Source organism: Podarcis pityusensis, assembly GCF_964106645.2.
Source record: "Podarcis pityusensis genome assembly, chromosome: 8".
Lineage (NCBI taxonomy): Eukaryota > Metazoa > Chordata > Lepidosauria > Squamata > Lacertidae > Podarcis > Podarcis pityusensis.
The window spans coordinates 17,273,284-17,289,107 of NC_138033.1; the positions used below are offsets into that span (position 1 = coordinate 17,273,284).

Below are 15,824 nucleotides of genomic sequence, written 5' to 3' on the forward strand. Positions count from 1 at the left end.
TTCGGTGCCAAATTAATTATAAAGTTCCTTTAGTTCCGAAATTAGCCTACTCACGGATCGTTGTTTTGCAGCCAAATTGTCCCAGGAAAAAGGTAGCGCTCTCCGGTAACGGCTACGTGGCTTCACTCCACGGAAGAAGCAAACGACTCACAGCACCGCTCCACTTCCCTGCTCCGCTCCAGAGCCCGTAACCGGACTCCTTTGCCAATTGGGAAGGGCGCAAACGGTCCCCGCCGAGTCCCACGGTCACAGGCTTCACCCGTCTGTGATTTTTGAAGGGTCCCCGCTGCGCCGTAGCGGTACAGACCTGATTTCCGCAGAGCCGGTTCCCTCCAAGTCAGAGGGAATCCGCCATTACCGATGGCGCCACCCCGGAAGTTCCTTCTTGAGTGTTTTTGCCTGGCTGGAATTTGTCAAACTCTGACAATGCCTCTTGCTTGCCTGGATGGAAGATTGAGCGGGTGGGTGTGGGTGTAGCAATTACTTTACCATACAAATATTATATTTAAATTAATTGCTCTGCCCACTATTCCCTCTGGCCCTGCCCACCTCTGCCACATGGCACACCCCACTCCACCAAAAGTTGCCCCCCCCAGGAAATATGGGCCAAATAAGGTTCCCACCCTCCGTAATCTAGGATATTGGATAAATATGTAAAGGTTGCTAAGCAACCAACGCCCTTCTTCTTCCCTGAACGCGGCAACCGTACAAATCTCTCCGAGGCTGAGCTGCTGTTGTGACAATGGAGGGGCCAGCCACAATGGTTTCCTCCTCCTGCCCGCTGAAGCACCCTTTAGAAATGGTGGCCTACAAATTAAAGCAACTTTTCTTGGCCTGTGGCCTTCAGGATGTTTTGGACTACAACTCTCCTAGCCGCTGGGGCTGATGGGAGTTTGCAGCCCAAGTTCGCCTCTGGACTGTCACTGTTGTGCAAGAGGGATTCAATTGCTAAACAGAAGTTTTAGCTCATTTACAGAGGGTTAGAGTGCTCTGGCACCACAACTCACACTTTTTTAAAAAAGCCATACTTTTTTGGGGGGGGGGGAGTTGGGAAATGACAAGGAAAAGCGCCAAAAAGTATTGGACAGCAATCATTGATTGGGAAGATGTCGAAGCGCCATGTAAACAAATAACCTCCCCGTGGAAAAAAATTTAAGCAAACGCTCAAGGGAGAGCGGGCATTGTTCAACTTTGTGCAAGCAGATCAGGGCGAATCCTCAGTAAACCAGGTTGGCCAAGGCAGTCCTTGCTGATGGCAACACCACCTCAGATGCAAGACCACTTACTGTATTTTCTGGCGTATAAGACTTTTTAACCCAGGAAAACCTTCTCAAAAGTCGGGGGTCGTCTTATACACCGGCTACAGCAGCAGCTCCTGCAGCAACTCCCCACCAAAGGATAAAACGACAGCAAATTAAATCAGAGGACACCAAGCTCTCTAGATGAAGCAGAAATACGCTTGAAAATTGGCCCCAGAAGCCCCCGGCCACTGGGAAGTGGAGCGGATTTCCGAGCCGGACTGGAGACTGTTTTTTTTTTATTATTATTGTGTGCGTTGGAAGAGGGGTAGTCTTATACGGCGAGTATATCCCAAACACTATATTTTACCTGGAAAAGTTGGGGGGTCGTCTTATATACCCAGTCGTTTTATATGCTGGAAAATACGGTAATTTGCTTTGGCTCCTAGACTTCACCTCTTCATTTGCTCTTTACCTCAGTCAACACTGTGGCCCCATCTGCATTAACTTGTTAGAGATTTTTTTTGGGGGGACCCCCCCAAAAAACCTAGAAGTTGGTAAATGGTAGGATTTTGTTTGCTTGGATTATTGAAGGGGAGATTACAAGCCAATGGAAAAATAGAGGCTGAGCTTTCTTTCCAAAAGTCAGGGCCTCACCTGGGATAGAGGCATTAACATGACAATATGTTATCTGAAGAAGTGTGCATGCACACGAAAGCTCATACCAATAACAAACTTAGTTGGTCTCTAAGGTGCTACTGGAAGGAATTTTTTTATTTTGTTTCGACTACGGCAGACCAACACGGCCACCTACCTGTAACTATGACAATATGTGTTGATGGGCCATCTCAGAGGAGTCTTGGGCCTGGGCAGAGAGAAGGTTGCCAGGGTAACTGGGTAACAGGGAAACAAAGTCTTTAACAAGGTGTGCTGGAAAGAAGAAGGGAGAAGAAAGACTGAGAAACAATTTACCAAGGAAAGAGAGATGCCTTTGACTGCAGTGCTGCACCCCTGTGGGGAACAAGTCCTTCTTTAAACGACCTTGCTGTAAGATCTGGACTCCCTCCATGTAGGCTGGAGGTGTACGTATGTGAATAAATCACATTTCTTAAAGCTGTGACAGTCTCTGCCGCGTCTTCAATTCTCCAAACGATCACAAACCCTGGGTGGGCGCCTGGATTGCCCTGGAATTTTGCTACCGCTCGGCAGAGAGTAGGGGCAGAGCCAAACTTTTGCGACACTAAATTTAAAACAGCATCATACGATTTTAAAGTCATGGCTTCCCCCCAAAGACTCCTGGGAACTGTAGTTTGTTAAGAATGCTGAAGAGTCGCTAGGGGACCTCTAGTCCCCTCACAGAGCTACAATTCCCAGAGTTCCCTGGGAAAGAGGGTTGATTGTTAAACTGGTCTGGGAACTGTAGCTCTGTGAAGGGAATGGTAGTCTCCTAAACAACTCTCAGCACCCTTAACAAACTACAGCTCCCAAGGTTCTTTGGGGGAAGCCATGGCTATTTAAAGTGGTATTATGGTGCCTTAAATGTATGGTGTGCTTGTGGCCCAAGACAGCAGGCATACGGGATTTGACTGAGGGTAAAGTGAGCTTGGTGGGTAACTGCTCCATTTACATTAATGGGCCAGCCTCCATTGGCTGCAGTAGTTTGGTCCACAGTCTCTAAACGTTATTTTTCACTCTAGTTGCTTTGCACTCTCCGTGTGTGTGTGTGTGTTTTGCTGCGTTTTAGCAATCTTTGTCTAATCTTACCTCATCAGTTCTTCAGAGTTAGGATCCTTATCGTACACTGGGTATCTTTCAAAAAGCAGCTGACTAATCAATTGCACTCCTTTCAGCAATTGTAAAAAGAGAGACAATGTGAGGAAGGGCCATAGCTCAGTGGGAGAGCATCTGCTTTGCAGGCAAATTATCCCTGGTTCAGCCCCCAGTGTCTCCTGGCAGGGATGGGATAGTTCTTGGTCTCAAACCCTGGAGAGCTGCTGCCAGCCAGTGCAGACAACATTGAGCTGCATGGCCCCAATTCCTCAGTCAGCTCAGGCCAGAAGACTGCAGGGCAGCAAGGCAGGCTGCAAACCATGAGAATCCCTAATCTGTTTGATTGCCCAGTGTCAGGAACACACACTCTAGATCCCCCCGGAAAAACCTGGAGAAAAATTATATAGACCACAGCAACTCCCCTTTCCTGATCCTCAAGTCTGCCCTGAGTATCCAGCTGAGCACAGCTAGGTGAGACCAACTCCACCCTGTTCATCATCCACCAAGGTATCAGGGATACAAACCAGATTGGCCTCCTCACCCATAATCAGATCATAGATGAGGGGGTCTTATTCAGAGTCAACCTGGCATTTAGCAACAGCAGCCGTAGACCCAAGCGTTCCTCTCCTCCCGGACAAAACTCCCTTCCCTTGGTGAAAACTAACAACACCTATGACAGCAATAAAAACCCCACAAATTAAAAACAGTTAAAACAACTAAAGCGATTAAAAACAGGGTAAGACAGTGGCTGCTTTCAGTCTGCATACAATATGTAGCTGATTACTTTCTCCCATTTGACATTGCATTTAATTTTCAATGAAATGAACAGGGTAGAATAACGTAACGACAGTGTAATTTTTGTAATTACCGGTAATTGCAGAACTTACATACTTTTGCTACAGAGGACGGTGAGACGAATAACGTGGATTTTAGCAGAAGGCAAATTGCAGCAGAACAGAAACAGTTACACGTATCAAACACGTGGGGCCAAGCAAAACAATTATTTATTAAGCAGCGGTCTCACTCAGTATAAGGAGGCACAGGTGACAAAGAGGCCTTGCACCTTGAGGGAGTATCAGCAGAAGAGGGAGTATCAGCTGGTGTGGCCTGCCATGCAAGCTACACCTGCTAAAATTATATCCTCTTCACAATTTTTAAAAGCGCACCGGTCCCTTTTTTGCATTTGAGTACCATGGTGGGACATGGGTGGAGCTGTGGTCTAAACCACTGAGCCTCTTGGGCTTGCCGATCAAAAGGTTTTTGGTTCAAATCCCCGCGATGGGATGAGCTCCTGTTGCTCAGTCCCAGCTCCTGCCAACCTAGCAGTTCAAAAGTACACCAAAAAAGTGCAAGTAGATAAATAGGTACCACTCCAGCGGGAAGGTAAATGGCATTTCCGTGCACTGCTCTGGCTTCTCCAGAAGTGGCTTAGTCATGCTGACCACATGACCCAGAAAAACTCTGCGGACAAACGCCAGCTCCCTCAGCCTGTAGAGCGAGGTGAGCGCCGCAACCCCAGAGTCGTCGGTGACTGGACTTAACTGTCAGGGGTCCTTTACCTTTACCTTTTTACCATGGTGGTGGGGAAGGAGATTTTCATTGGGATTAGAGTGGGAAATTAAAGCCCTTTTCCCATGTCATGGTCCTGATCCACTTCTGATCCCTTTACCATTTATTTGAGTCTCTTTGTGTCAAAATCAGACACACAGTGTAATTATTTAGTGGACAGAAGTCTTTGATGGTCAGCTTGCTTGGTTTTCTCATCAAACCAGGCCAGGATGATTGACAGTAACCTGGAAAAACACCAGTCCATTCTGCTTCAGTACTTTTAACAGAAGTTGTGATTTGTAGGAGTGAGCGTGTGAAGCTGTTCAGGCATGGAAATGAAACACTGAATGGTGGTGGTTCATTGTTGCAGAGTGAATTCTTTAAGGGACATGCGCATCAGGGTCTGGCTCAAAATTGGCCACTTGACATATTAGGCAAGCGTATGGTGTGTATATATATTGCTTCATTTCATGGGAAGATTCTCCATTCCATTCCTGTATTGCTTTTCTTGTATGTTCTGTCTTCCATTTCTCCCTTTCCGCATTCTAGTTTAAATAGAAGAGTTTCTAAAATTAAATTCTAAGGTAATGCAAAAGAGGACACAGATACCTGCACTGTTAATTTGTGTAAAAAAAAAGGAGAGTTCAGCAGGCATAGTATGTCCTGGGCTTATCTCTTCTACATAACTGTTAAAGGTGCAGGAGTACCTGCCTTTCCATCCAAATACCTTATCACAAATCGTACTTTCTGGCCTGGAAACAGGGTGGATGGATGCAAAGGAAGGCATAGTTGCATAGAATAGAGGCAGGCATAGGCAAACTTGGCCCTCCAGATGTTTTGGGACTACAACTCTCACGATCCCTAGCTAACAGGACCAGTGGTCAGGGATGACGGGAACTGTAGTCCCAAAACATCTGGAGGGCCGAGTTTGCCTTTGCCTGGAATAATGTCAGCAGGTGTAGCTGAAATTTTCACGCAAGGCACATCATTTGAAATTCTCTCTTCTACGCAACTATTAAAAGTACTGCAGAGGAGCTTTCTTTTCTGAAAGTAGGTCATGCTCAGTTTGTGTCAGTTCCTCCAATTCGTTCCCCCTTCCAGATCACCAGAGTGCCTATCTGTAGGGATCAAATACTGCAAGGAAAGGACGAAACAAGAATGAAAGCGCAACCTTTACAGGATTGTCCTATGCACAGCTGTAGCGAGATTATTTTTGTAGAGTGTTTCGGCAACACACAGGCACTCCTGTGTCTTCATGCAATTTTATTTTCGATCCCGCCCAGTCTGCTTTTTCAGTTTGATCCGTACTCACGATAGTCCGTGAAGATACACATTCGTGAAACTCAGCACCGAAAGAATCTTGATGCAATCGTGCACAGAAGTACACCAAGATGGTTAAAATAGCAAAAACAAGAAGCCGAGGCAGTGCAGATGGCCAATGGGAAACTGTAGGAAGTGAAAGCTGTGGCCAGTAGTTTGCAAACAGTACTCTGTACGATGACTGAACTTTTTTGTTGTTGTTGTTAAGGAACAACTAATCGTTGAAGGCATTTGAGAACAACAAAACAGGCAGTTTGGAACTCCCAAAACTCAGGAATAAATTGGGATGGGGACAATTTCCAAATCATCCCTAGTTTGGAGGAGCTGCTGGTTTCTTTCCCCGGAACCCTAGCTTTCAATCTGTGTCCTGGGGGCCCCTAGGGATCTGCAGAAGGGGGCTCCTGAAGGACAGTGTCAGTCAGTAATAGTAGCCAAACTTCTCTGAATGGCAGCTGGCCCACCACAACTCAATTTCACAGCCGCAGGATGTGCTGCGAAGGGTTGCATTGGGTGACCCGGGGCCAAAGAGGGCAGGTTCCTCCCCATTTAATTAATTGCACAGAAAAGAAATTCCAGCAGGTATAGTTTGCACGACACCTGCTAAAATCCCCTCTGCTAGTCACTTAATTGAAGGTGCAGCAGCCTTCTCCTTGTGCCCATCTCTTTGTTCATGCTCCCAGTTTGTGCAGGACAGTATCCCCCTGAATGCTGGTCACTGGGGGGGGCAACAAGAGGAGAGGTCTTTGGTCCCCGTGCTGCGGTGGCTGGTGCCCATTGCAACTGATGGGGCAGAAAGCAGTGAGCCCCAGCGCTACTTGGAGCCAGAGCAAAGGACTTCTAACTTTGACCCCATCTCCTCCCTCCTGAGTTATACAACGGCAACACTGAGACTCAGGAGGAGGAGGAGCCAGACAGGGTGAGTGGTAGAGCATCTTTTGGGCATGCAGGAGGTCCCAGATTCAATCCCCACATCTCCCCTTAAGGCTGGGAGAAAGACCCTTGTCTGGAACCCCGGAGAACTGCTGCCAGGCTGTGTTAGACAATACTGCGCAAGCAGGACCAGTGTTTGAATCAGTATAACCTAAGAGTCTCATCTACAAATCTTTAATGCACAAGCAGGTGGAGAGGGGAGGAAGTGTTTTCTTTAGGTACTTCTCTGCTAAGCTGTTTAGGGCTTGAAAGGTAGGTGCCAGCACCTCGCACTGGACTCAGAAGTAAATAGGCAGCCAGTACAATTATTTCAGAAGTTGTGTAATATGGCTTCAGATAAGAATTATAGCAGCCTAATTTTGAATTCTTTGACACTGTGTAACAACAACAACAATAGTAACAGTCCTAGTATATTAGGATTGCCATATTTCAAAAAGTGAAAATCCGGACACAAAAGTTGTTAAACTTTTTTTGGCAAAGTTGTTGAGCTTTATTGGCAAAAACACAAACAATAATGTAGTTTTTGAGCTATTTTAAAGGGAAACTGCCCAAAACGACACTGCCGACACGGGTTGACATATGTCCAGGTTTTCCTGAACATTTTAGCGATTTCCGCCCGGACACTGCTTCCGACTGCAGTCTTCTGGCCGTGTCCAGGAAATTCCAGACATATAGCAACCCTACATAGTTAATGCTCAGTGAACACCTTTCGCTTTCTGTTCCTCACTGTTATATACCTCTTGCTGGACTCCCCCAAAACTGTTCAAAACCTCTGCCTCCTTCTTCTCTAAGTATTCTTATAGTCTCCTTGTCTGAAATTCGCTGCCCATATCGATGGGAATTTCTGTGTGAAAACGTTAAAGTTGTTTTACTGAATTGTCTGCTCAGTGACTCCCCTCCTTTCCCCAAACGTGACAGGAGAAAGATCTGAGAGACACGCCGAGAGAAATATTCTGACCCATCTAGAGTTAACAGGCTACTGATTTTCTGTGTTTCTTTTCCAAGAGACACTGGTCATTCCTTAGGCAGCCCTGTACTGGGAAGTTTTTAATGTTTGATGTTTTGCTATGTTTTTATTATGTTGAAAGCTGCCCAGAGTTGCTGGGGCAACCCAGGCAGATGGGCGGGGTAGAAATAATACGACAACATCATTATTTTTAATACTATTATTATTATTATCATTGTGAAGGACTGTCAGTCCTCGTTTGGCTGTCTGTTTCTTTGCTGGAGTGTGTGTGTGGGGGGGGGGGGGTTGCTCCCATGGGTCTAATAATTTTTCTGCCTGCTGCAGCAATTGTAATATGCCATGCTAGATGCAGCACAATTTTAAATTGTATATTTATTGCTTCTTTTATTTCTTGAATTGCGTTTTATTGTATTACAATTTTCATTTCGTAGGAACAGAACGTAGAGCAGTATCACAGCACTTCAAACTGTCTTCCCCCAAAGAATCCAAGGAACTCTAGTTTGTTAAGGATGCTGTGAGTTGGTAGGCAACCTGTGTTTCCTTCACAGATTCACTTTGATTGTGACTTCAAGCTGGGGATGATGTGAGCCCTTACCTGCCATTTAGCATGGTACAGGAGGTCCGGTGTGGGCTTCTCATCTTCCTGAGAATGAGGCCTAAGTCACCCTAGTAGCCCAACGATTCCTCTGAGTATCATATGAGGGGATCACAGAATCATCATCATCATCATCACTTTATTTGTACGCCGCCTTTCCATAGTTAAAACAATGCTCAAGGTGGCTTACCACATGACAAGATTTACACAATTACCAACACAACAAAAGTCATAAACAATAAATAAAACACATCAAAAAGTACACAACCAAATGGAAAACAATTTCCACATAAATCATAAAATCTAGAACTAAGAATACAGCATTAATATGAATCACAATTTAAAATGACATAGATAAAAAGAATTAAACAAAAAGAAAAGAAAACGTTATACACCTTGTGTATAAAGGTGGACATTTGAGCTCCAGCACTGCATGTTAGTAGTAGGAGCTTTGTTAACCATGATTAATATGAACCAGGATTCCTTATTAACCCAAGTTTTAACCAAATTAAAAAACAACTAGAAACAGTGGTTTTGAGGCTCAGTAATTTCACATCTTGAATGACTAAATTGTACCATATAATCATAGAATTGCAGAGTTGGAAGGGTCATCTAGTCCAGTCTCCTGCAATGTAGGAATCTTTTGTCCAATGTGGGACTCGAACCCGCAACCCTGAGATTAAGAGTCTCATGCTCTACTGATGGAGAACAGAGCAAGTTCAGTGGGCATGAAGTGTTACCTGACTATTGGGAACAGAATGGAGTGTGTTGTAGAAAGGCCTGGCCACCTGGCTAGAATGCTGAAGAGGAGCTTTCTACACTGCAATATTTTGTTGCAGTGCCTCCCTCCTCCCCCACTTTAGAATAAGTGATTTTTATCTGCCAGGCCCCAGCAGCTTTGCTCTGTGGGCTTGAGGTAGCAAGCATGTGTTTGCTGAAGGAGCCAGGAGAGAAGCAAACCACACAGCTCTCTTCCCCCTGCATTGGATGATACCATCTCCCCACCAGTGGTGCCTGTAGAAATGTCTGCTCAGCACCCCCAAAGACTTCTGCTTTTGGTGCATGAAGGAACGCGCAGCAGCACCCTGGCGCTGGGTGTTGGGAAACAGGCGCCTCATGCAAACTCTCCTGCAAGACAAATTTCAAGCCTATGAGGCCTGGCCTGTGCTATTCTGCAGGAGGGGAATGGCGTATTTCAATGTTCCCATTCTTTTAGTTTTGGCTTTTTAAAATCTCCTTGCAAGTAGAGGTTTAGTATAGCAGGAAGATAGCTGAGCTCAAACCTTTCTCCTGAATGTGCTCCCCACCTCGTGTTTTCCCCATCAGCAGGCCGGAGTTACTGGTTTTCCTTTTCCTTTTTTTTGCATGGGAGAGCATTCAAAGACACTACCCCCATCCTGAAGCTTGAAGTCACACCCGCCGGAATTTTTCCTCCTTGTTCTCTTGCACATGACAGGGTCTATTTATGTAGGATCGGATAATCGTTATGTTGTGGGATGGCCACCTGTCATGGAAGCTGTAGTTGAGATTCCTGCATTGCAGGGGGTTGGAAGAGATGGTCCTTGGGGCAGGGGCAGAGCAAGGTGGGTGCGGTCCTCCCCTTGTGTCACCTCTGAGGGGGATGACAAAATGCTGTGTGGCCCTCAATGTCTGTGAGAGACTCTGTGGCTTTGGCGTGCGCTGGCTTCCCGCTGCCAGCTTCCCCCTCAGCTGTAGGCAGACTCCTTGTTGCAAGGCATGTGATCTCTGCAAAAAAAGCTCAACAACTCTAGCTCCCCCCCAAAATCTGAAATAAAATCAAACCATTTTTGCAGGCAAAAATAAAATAAAAAAGTCAATGTGTGCGTGGGGGGGGGGGTGTGACAAGAAATTTTCCACACCGGGTACCACCTGACCTTGCTACACCACTGCCTTGGGGGTCCCTTCCAATTCTATGATTGCTCTGTCCATTGAACCACACGGGCTGTTTAGACTCAGGAACCCCGAGGGAGCTGGTTTTCTTTCGTGACTGGACTTAAGAGCTCCAGCGCTGATTGCGAGCAACCTCCTCCCTCAGTTTCCTGAGCTGGGGGTGCGTCATCGCCCGGGAATTCCATTGTCGAGATAGGGCCGGGATTTGTGGAAACCTCGCTGTGCAGTCCTGGGAAAGCTCAGCCATTGACTTCCCCACCTGTTCCATTTTTCAAACCAGAACCTGCCGTATGGAGCCGGCCCAATTGTTAGGCAGGGTAAGGCAGCAGATACTGGAGCGGTGGGCAGCAAAGTTCTGGAGGACCAAGCTCTGTGGTGCACACAACCTGCCCTCTGTACTAGGGTTGAATCAATTTGTCAACTGCACTTTCTTATCTTCCCCGGTTTAGGTTCGTTTTGCCACATTTCTGTATGTTTCCAAAACTCTTATTGGGAAAAAATGCAAGCAGATTATTAGTGTGCGTTTCTCCGAATGCACTCATATTTGCACAGCATTTTCCCCTAACAGCATACATGGAGGGAGCCCCACCAACCTGGGCCATAGTTGGAGTATTTGCTTTGCAAAACATCCCAGGCTCAACCCCCGGTGTACTCAGGTAGGGCTGGGAATAACCCCAGTCTGAAATCCTGCAGAGCTGCTGTGTAGACAGTTCTGAGCTAGATGGACCACTGGTCTGACTCAGGATCAGGAATTTCCTATGTTCGCCCAGGAAGCAAAACATATTGGGTCTCCCTTGCTACTACAGGTCTCAAGTGACTTTATATCTGCTTTTCAAAGCCCTGGTGAGAAGCCGTTGGGACTTGAGAGACAGAAGTGTTTGATGTTTTGGTTTCAGTCCTGCATAATCCCAGCTCTCTCTGTACTCAGTTTCCATTCCTTCTGGGACCAGCCCTACTGTTTGGCAGGGTGAAGCGACTCAGCTCAGGCTGCAAATTGGGGTGGCCAAATGCAAAAGAAAACAGGGTTCCTGTGCCTTGAACAGTCATGTAGAAAGGATTTCAATACCTGCTGAAATTCCTGGGGCAGGAACCTTGTCCTCCCTGCTGCAAATCCTGCAGTACTTTTGGGGAGCACTGAACTTGTTCATCCTTCTTAGCTTATTATTGTCCTTTCTTTTAACCAATAGGGTTTAGATTTTTCTGCCTCTGGCACCGACATTCTTTCATTCCCAGAAAAGGGGAGGGATGGCAAATTCTTTGGAAACCTAACATTACTGGAAGTGGCAGCATTACTGAGGAGATCAGTCTCATGAGAGAAGCTTGGCCCAGTCATTGCATTGTTTTAACTTCAAGCGTGTTGTTAAAAACTCTTTCATCTACTCGGGCTTTTAAAGCCAATTTACCCTAATAGGTTTGTTTTCTTTAGAGTTCCAAATGTGTGTGTGTGTGTGTGTGTCTCTCTCATCTTTGTTTTCTGATGGTTCTGTTTAGGTTGGCTTCTTTGATTGTTTTATTGTTGTATGTTGCCATGAGTTTGGGGGACTATGAATAATAATAATAAGAAGAAGAAGAAGAAGAAGAAGAAGTAGTATTGTTATTATTAATCATTCCCCCATTCCTGTAAGGAGCTCAGAGTTCTCCCATGTGCTCCAGCAGACATTTTGCATGGACTGGGGAACCTTTGGCCCTCCCAGATGTTGCTGAGCTACAGTTGCCATCTTCCTTGACTAGTGGCCCTGCTGACTGGCGCTGATGGGAGCTGGAGCTCGCAAGGTCCTCTTCCCTTGATTCCCAAACCCTGATCCTTTGCTTGTACACTTTCCCCCCACGCTTGCAGGAGGCGCTGTCAGTCGTAAGCGAGGACCAGTCCATATTCGACCCATCCTTTGGCACCCCGCACCTCCTGAAGACAGAGCTGCCCTCGGTGGACAACTACGGTGGCAAGGAGGGCATCGGTCTGGAGGAGCCCCAGTGGCAAGCCCAGGCCAACAGCAGAGGCCATGTGGTGAAGCAGGAGAATGAGCAGGTCAACTGCTCCAGCAGGTCAGTGGCACTTCTTTGAGCTGGCTAGCAGAAATCTCCCTTCCTCTCAGCAGCCATCATCAAGCAAGAAGGGCTAATTTTCTTGTAATCATGTGGCTGCTTAAGGCCCAGGAACCAGCTGACAGGGACTGCATACACACCATCCAGTCAAAGCATGCTCTCCCCAAAAGAATCCTGGGAGTTGTAGTTTGTTAAGGGTCCTGGGAATTATAGCTCTGTGAGTTTCCAGGATTCTTTGGAGGTGCTTTAAATGTGTGTTGTATATGCAGCCTAGCATTCCCTGCCTCTACAGCTCCCCTAACCCAGATCTCTGCATTCTTTCCATCTGAGGTGGCCGCTTTTTCTTTCTATTTTGCTCTGAACTTGCTGCTGTGCCTTTAAGAGCAGACTGCTTACAGGGACATAAAGAGCAGGCGCCGAGAGGCGATCCTTTTACCTCCATATTGCCTGCCCGTTTCTTGCAAACCAGGCTGCTGTTTAAAGCACAAAGAGCAAACCAGGCTTTATTATTATTGTTATTCCTGGTCAGTTGGCAACCCTTCTGAAGCTCTTGGGCTTGTTTGCCCTGCCGTTGCAAAGATCTGATGCACAGAGGCAGGGCAGGCCATTGGTGGCTGGTGCCCACTGGGACTGGCAGAGTGAGCGGCAGTGAGGCCAGCGATAGGCAGATCTAACCAGGACCTGGGAGACCAGGGTTCAAATCCCCACTCAACCATGGCCCTGTATCTCAGCCGAACCTACCTCACAGGATTAAATGAGGAGGCCAGGGAGCCAGGGTACACGCCACTCTGAACACCTTGAGGGAAAGGGTAGACTACAAATGCAATGAATACATATAAATATTCTTCTTAATGGACCATGCTGCAGTGAGGATGGGGTCATTCCCTACCCTGCTGCAGCGCCTGGGCCTTTCAGACCAACTTTACTGGCTGCAGGACGTATCTTCCCCTGGAGCTTGTGGCTGCTCTCAAACCCACAGGAAACAACTCACTTCCCCTTCAGCCAAGCAGTTTATATTAGGCGAATTTGCATCAACCAACGGGCATCTGGTGCAAAAGAGGTTAGCGTAGTTCAGGGCTTCCCAACTTCTTTCTAAAGGAGGCTGAACCTCAGCTCAAGCCCTGCTCAAAAGGAAGGTGAATTCGAGGGAGGGACGCAGCTACAATTCCCAGAGTGGCTTAACAACCACCCCTCTTCGCAAGGAATGCTGGGAATCGTAGCTCAATGAGGGGGACAGGAGACTCCTAACAATTCTCAGCAGCTACCAGGCAAACTACAGCTCCCAGAATTCTCTGGGGGTGAAGTCGCCGCTGTTTGAAGTGGTATCATAGTGCTTTTAATTGATGGTGTGGATGTTGACCCAAGACGCCACAGCCACCACAGAAAAAGCCTGTTCAGGAGGAGGAGGCAGCAGCACATGAAGAAGGGCCTCAGAGGATGGCTGGTTTCTGCCTCTGTCATTGATACACATAGAGACCTATAAGCTCAGCTAACTAGCCAGGCTAGAGGCCTTGTGCCTTATCTTGTGCTAGGAGCAGCTTTAGTCCCAAGGTTGTAAACAACATTCCTAAGTGTCTACATTTGACAATGAGATGTGCTCTGCTCAAATGTCCTAACCCCCTCAGGTAGAAAAGGAATGCAAAGAGACCACCTGCAGCAGGGGCTGCTTAGAGAGAGAGTCCTTTGTTTCCTTGCCGAATTAATATGTAATGAAGGAAAGACCATACATGGTATAATTCGTATTGTGTTGTAACTTTAGATTGGAGGAGGTTTATGCATATGTATTGCTTTAATAGATAACAGCTTTGTATATTAAGAAGGCCCCACCTTTTCAGGGCTTTGCTCAGCTTTTGGAGAGTGATCCCACTGAGCCATTATTGCTAGCAATAAACACTCTTTGTTTTTTCACCGCTGTGTGGAGATTTCCTTAATAATAATAATAATAATAATAATAATAATAATAATAATTTATTATTTATACCCCGTCCATCTGGCTGGACTTCCCCAGCCACTCTGTGTGGCTTCCAACAAAATATTAAAATACCGTAATGCATCAAACATTAAAAGCTTCCCTAAACAGGGCTGCCTTCAGATGTCTTCTAAAAGTCTGGTAGTTGTTGTTCTCTTTGACATCTGGTGGGAGGGCGTTCCACAGGGCGAGTGCCACTACCGAGAAGACCCTCTGCCTGGTTCCCTGTAACTTGGCTTCTCGCAGTGAGGAAACTGCCAGAAGGCCCTCGGCGCTGGACCTCAGTGTCCGGGCAGAATGATGGAGGTGAAGACGCTCCTTCAGATATACTGGACTGAGGCCGTTTAGGGCTTTAAAGGTCAACACCAACACTGAATTGTGCTCGGAAACGTACTGGGAGCCAATGTAGGTCTTTCAAGACTGGTGTTATGTGATCTCGGTGGCCGCTCCCAGTCACCAGTCTAGCTGCCACGTTCTGGATTAGTTGTAGTTTCCAGGACACCTTCAAAGGTAGCCCCACGTAGAGCGCATTGCAGTAGTCCAAGCGGGAGAGAACCAGAGCCTCAAACGTTGATTTTTGCTATATCATCACCTGCGAAATGCTGGGAGAGCGCCGTTCAGTTGTGGCAAGTTTTCAGACCTCAGTGAGCACGTTGTCCAACAAAGTCTCCTCTCCCTCTCTTCTCCACCAGCAGGCAATCGCCCGTGGACTGCAGTGTGACACGGAGGGGCAAATCAGGGGGAGCAGTTGACCCGTCCCAGGTATCCTATCCAGCAGGATACAACAACCAGCGCAGCAGCCCACCTGTTAACCCCCCCAGCGAGGAGAAGAGGGTCATTGTCCCAGCAGGTCAGTATATGGGGGCTTTCTGGCATCTCCCCGCCCTTCTCCCCGACTTCTGGTTCACACGCTATGCTGAACTCAGCTACAAGCTCTCTCTACACATGTACAAGGGTGTGTGTGAAATAGTGTGTGCTTGTTGGTTTCTGCAGCTGAGACTTTGTGTGCACAGACTGTACACTTGTTGAATGTAATGTGCGAATACCCCTGCTGGCTTCTTGTATTGGGGAACAGCCTTTTCTTCCAGTAATGGCTGTTTTCCCAGGCTGTTATTCCACCTGCTGTGGGCAACTACCAAATCCCATTTGTAACCTGTACTCTTGACACAAGGGATGGTGACCAAATCACTTCATTTAGAACAAACTCTAACACATGTAAAGCATGAGAAAAGCCCACCAGAAACCTGTATCCTTTCAGCTGCTTCTAGAACTCCTCAGCTTTTGTGTAAAACCAGGACTACACTAGAAAGTAAGGGGTGGTGGTGGTGGATGACTGTTCAATTAGACGTGACAGGAAATCACACATCACATGCTCAGAGGCACAATCATCTTACATATTCCCAGTCTGAGCTCTAAACTTCAAAATAGGTCAAGAAAGGCCTATGGATGGTGTAATGTTAAGAAATTCCAGGACATGTTTTATGCGAACCATTTCACCAAACATAAGAGCACCCCGCAGAACCAATTATGGTA

General features: G+C 46.8%; 1 protein-coding gene across 3 annotated transcripts in view; it reads left to right on the forward strand.

Annotated features, from left to right (window-relative positions):
• Positions 1-15,824, forward strand: part of LOC308484248 (retroviral integration site protein Fli-1 homolog) — a 36,525-nt gene that overhangs the window by 11,869 nt on the left and 8,832 nt on the right. For 2 of the 3 annotated variants that reach the window (XM_081019025.1, XM_081019027.1), the window contains exons 2-3: positions 12,117-12,322; positions 14,984-15,141. In XM_081019025.1, the coding sequence (XP_080875151.1) occupies positions 12,117-12,322; positions 14,984-15,141 (364 nt within the window). The remainder of the gene's footprint in view (positions 1-12,116; positions 12,323-14,983; positions 15,142-15,824) is intronic. The other variant, XM_081019026.1, reaches the window with a different exon arrangement.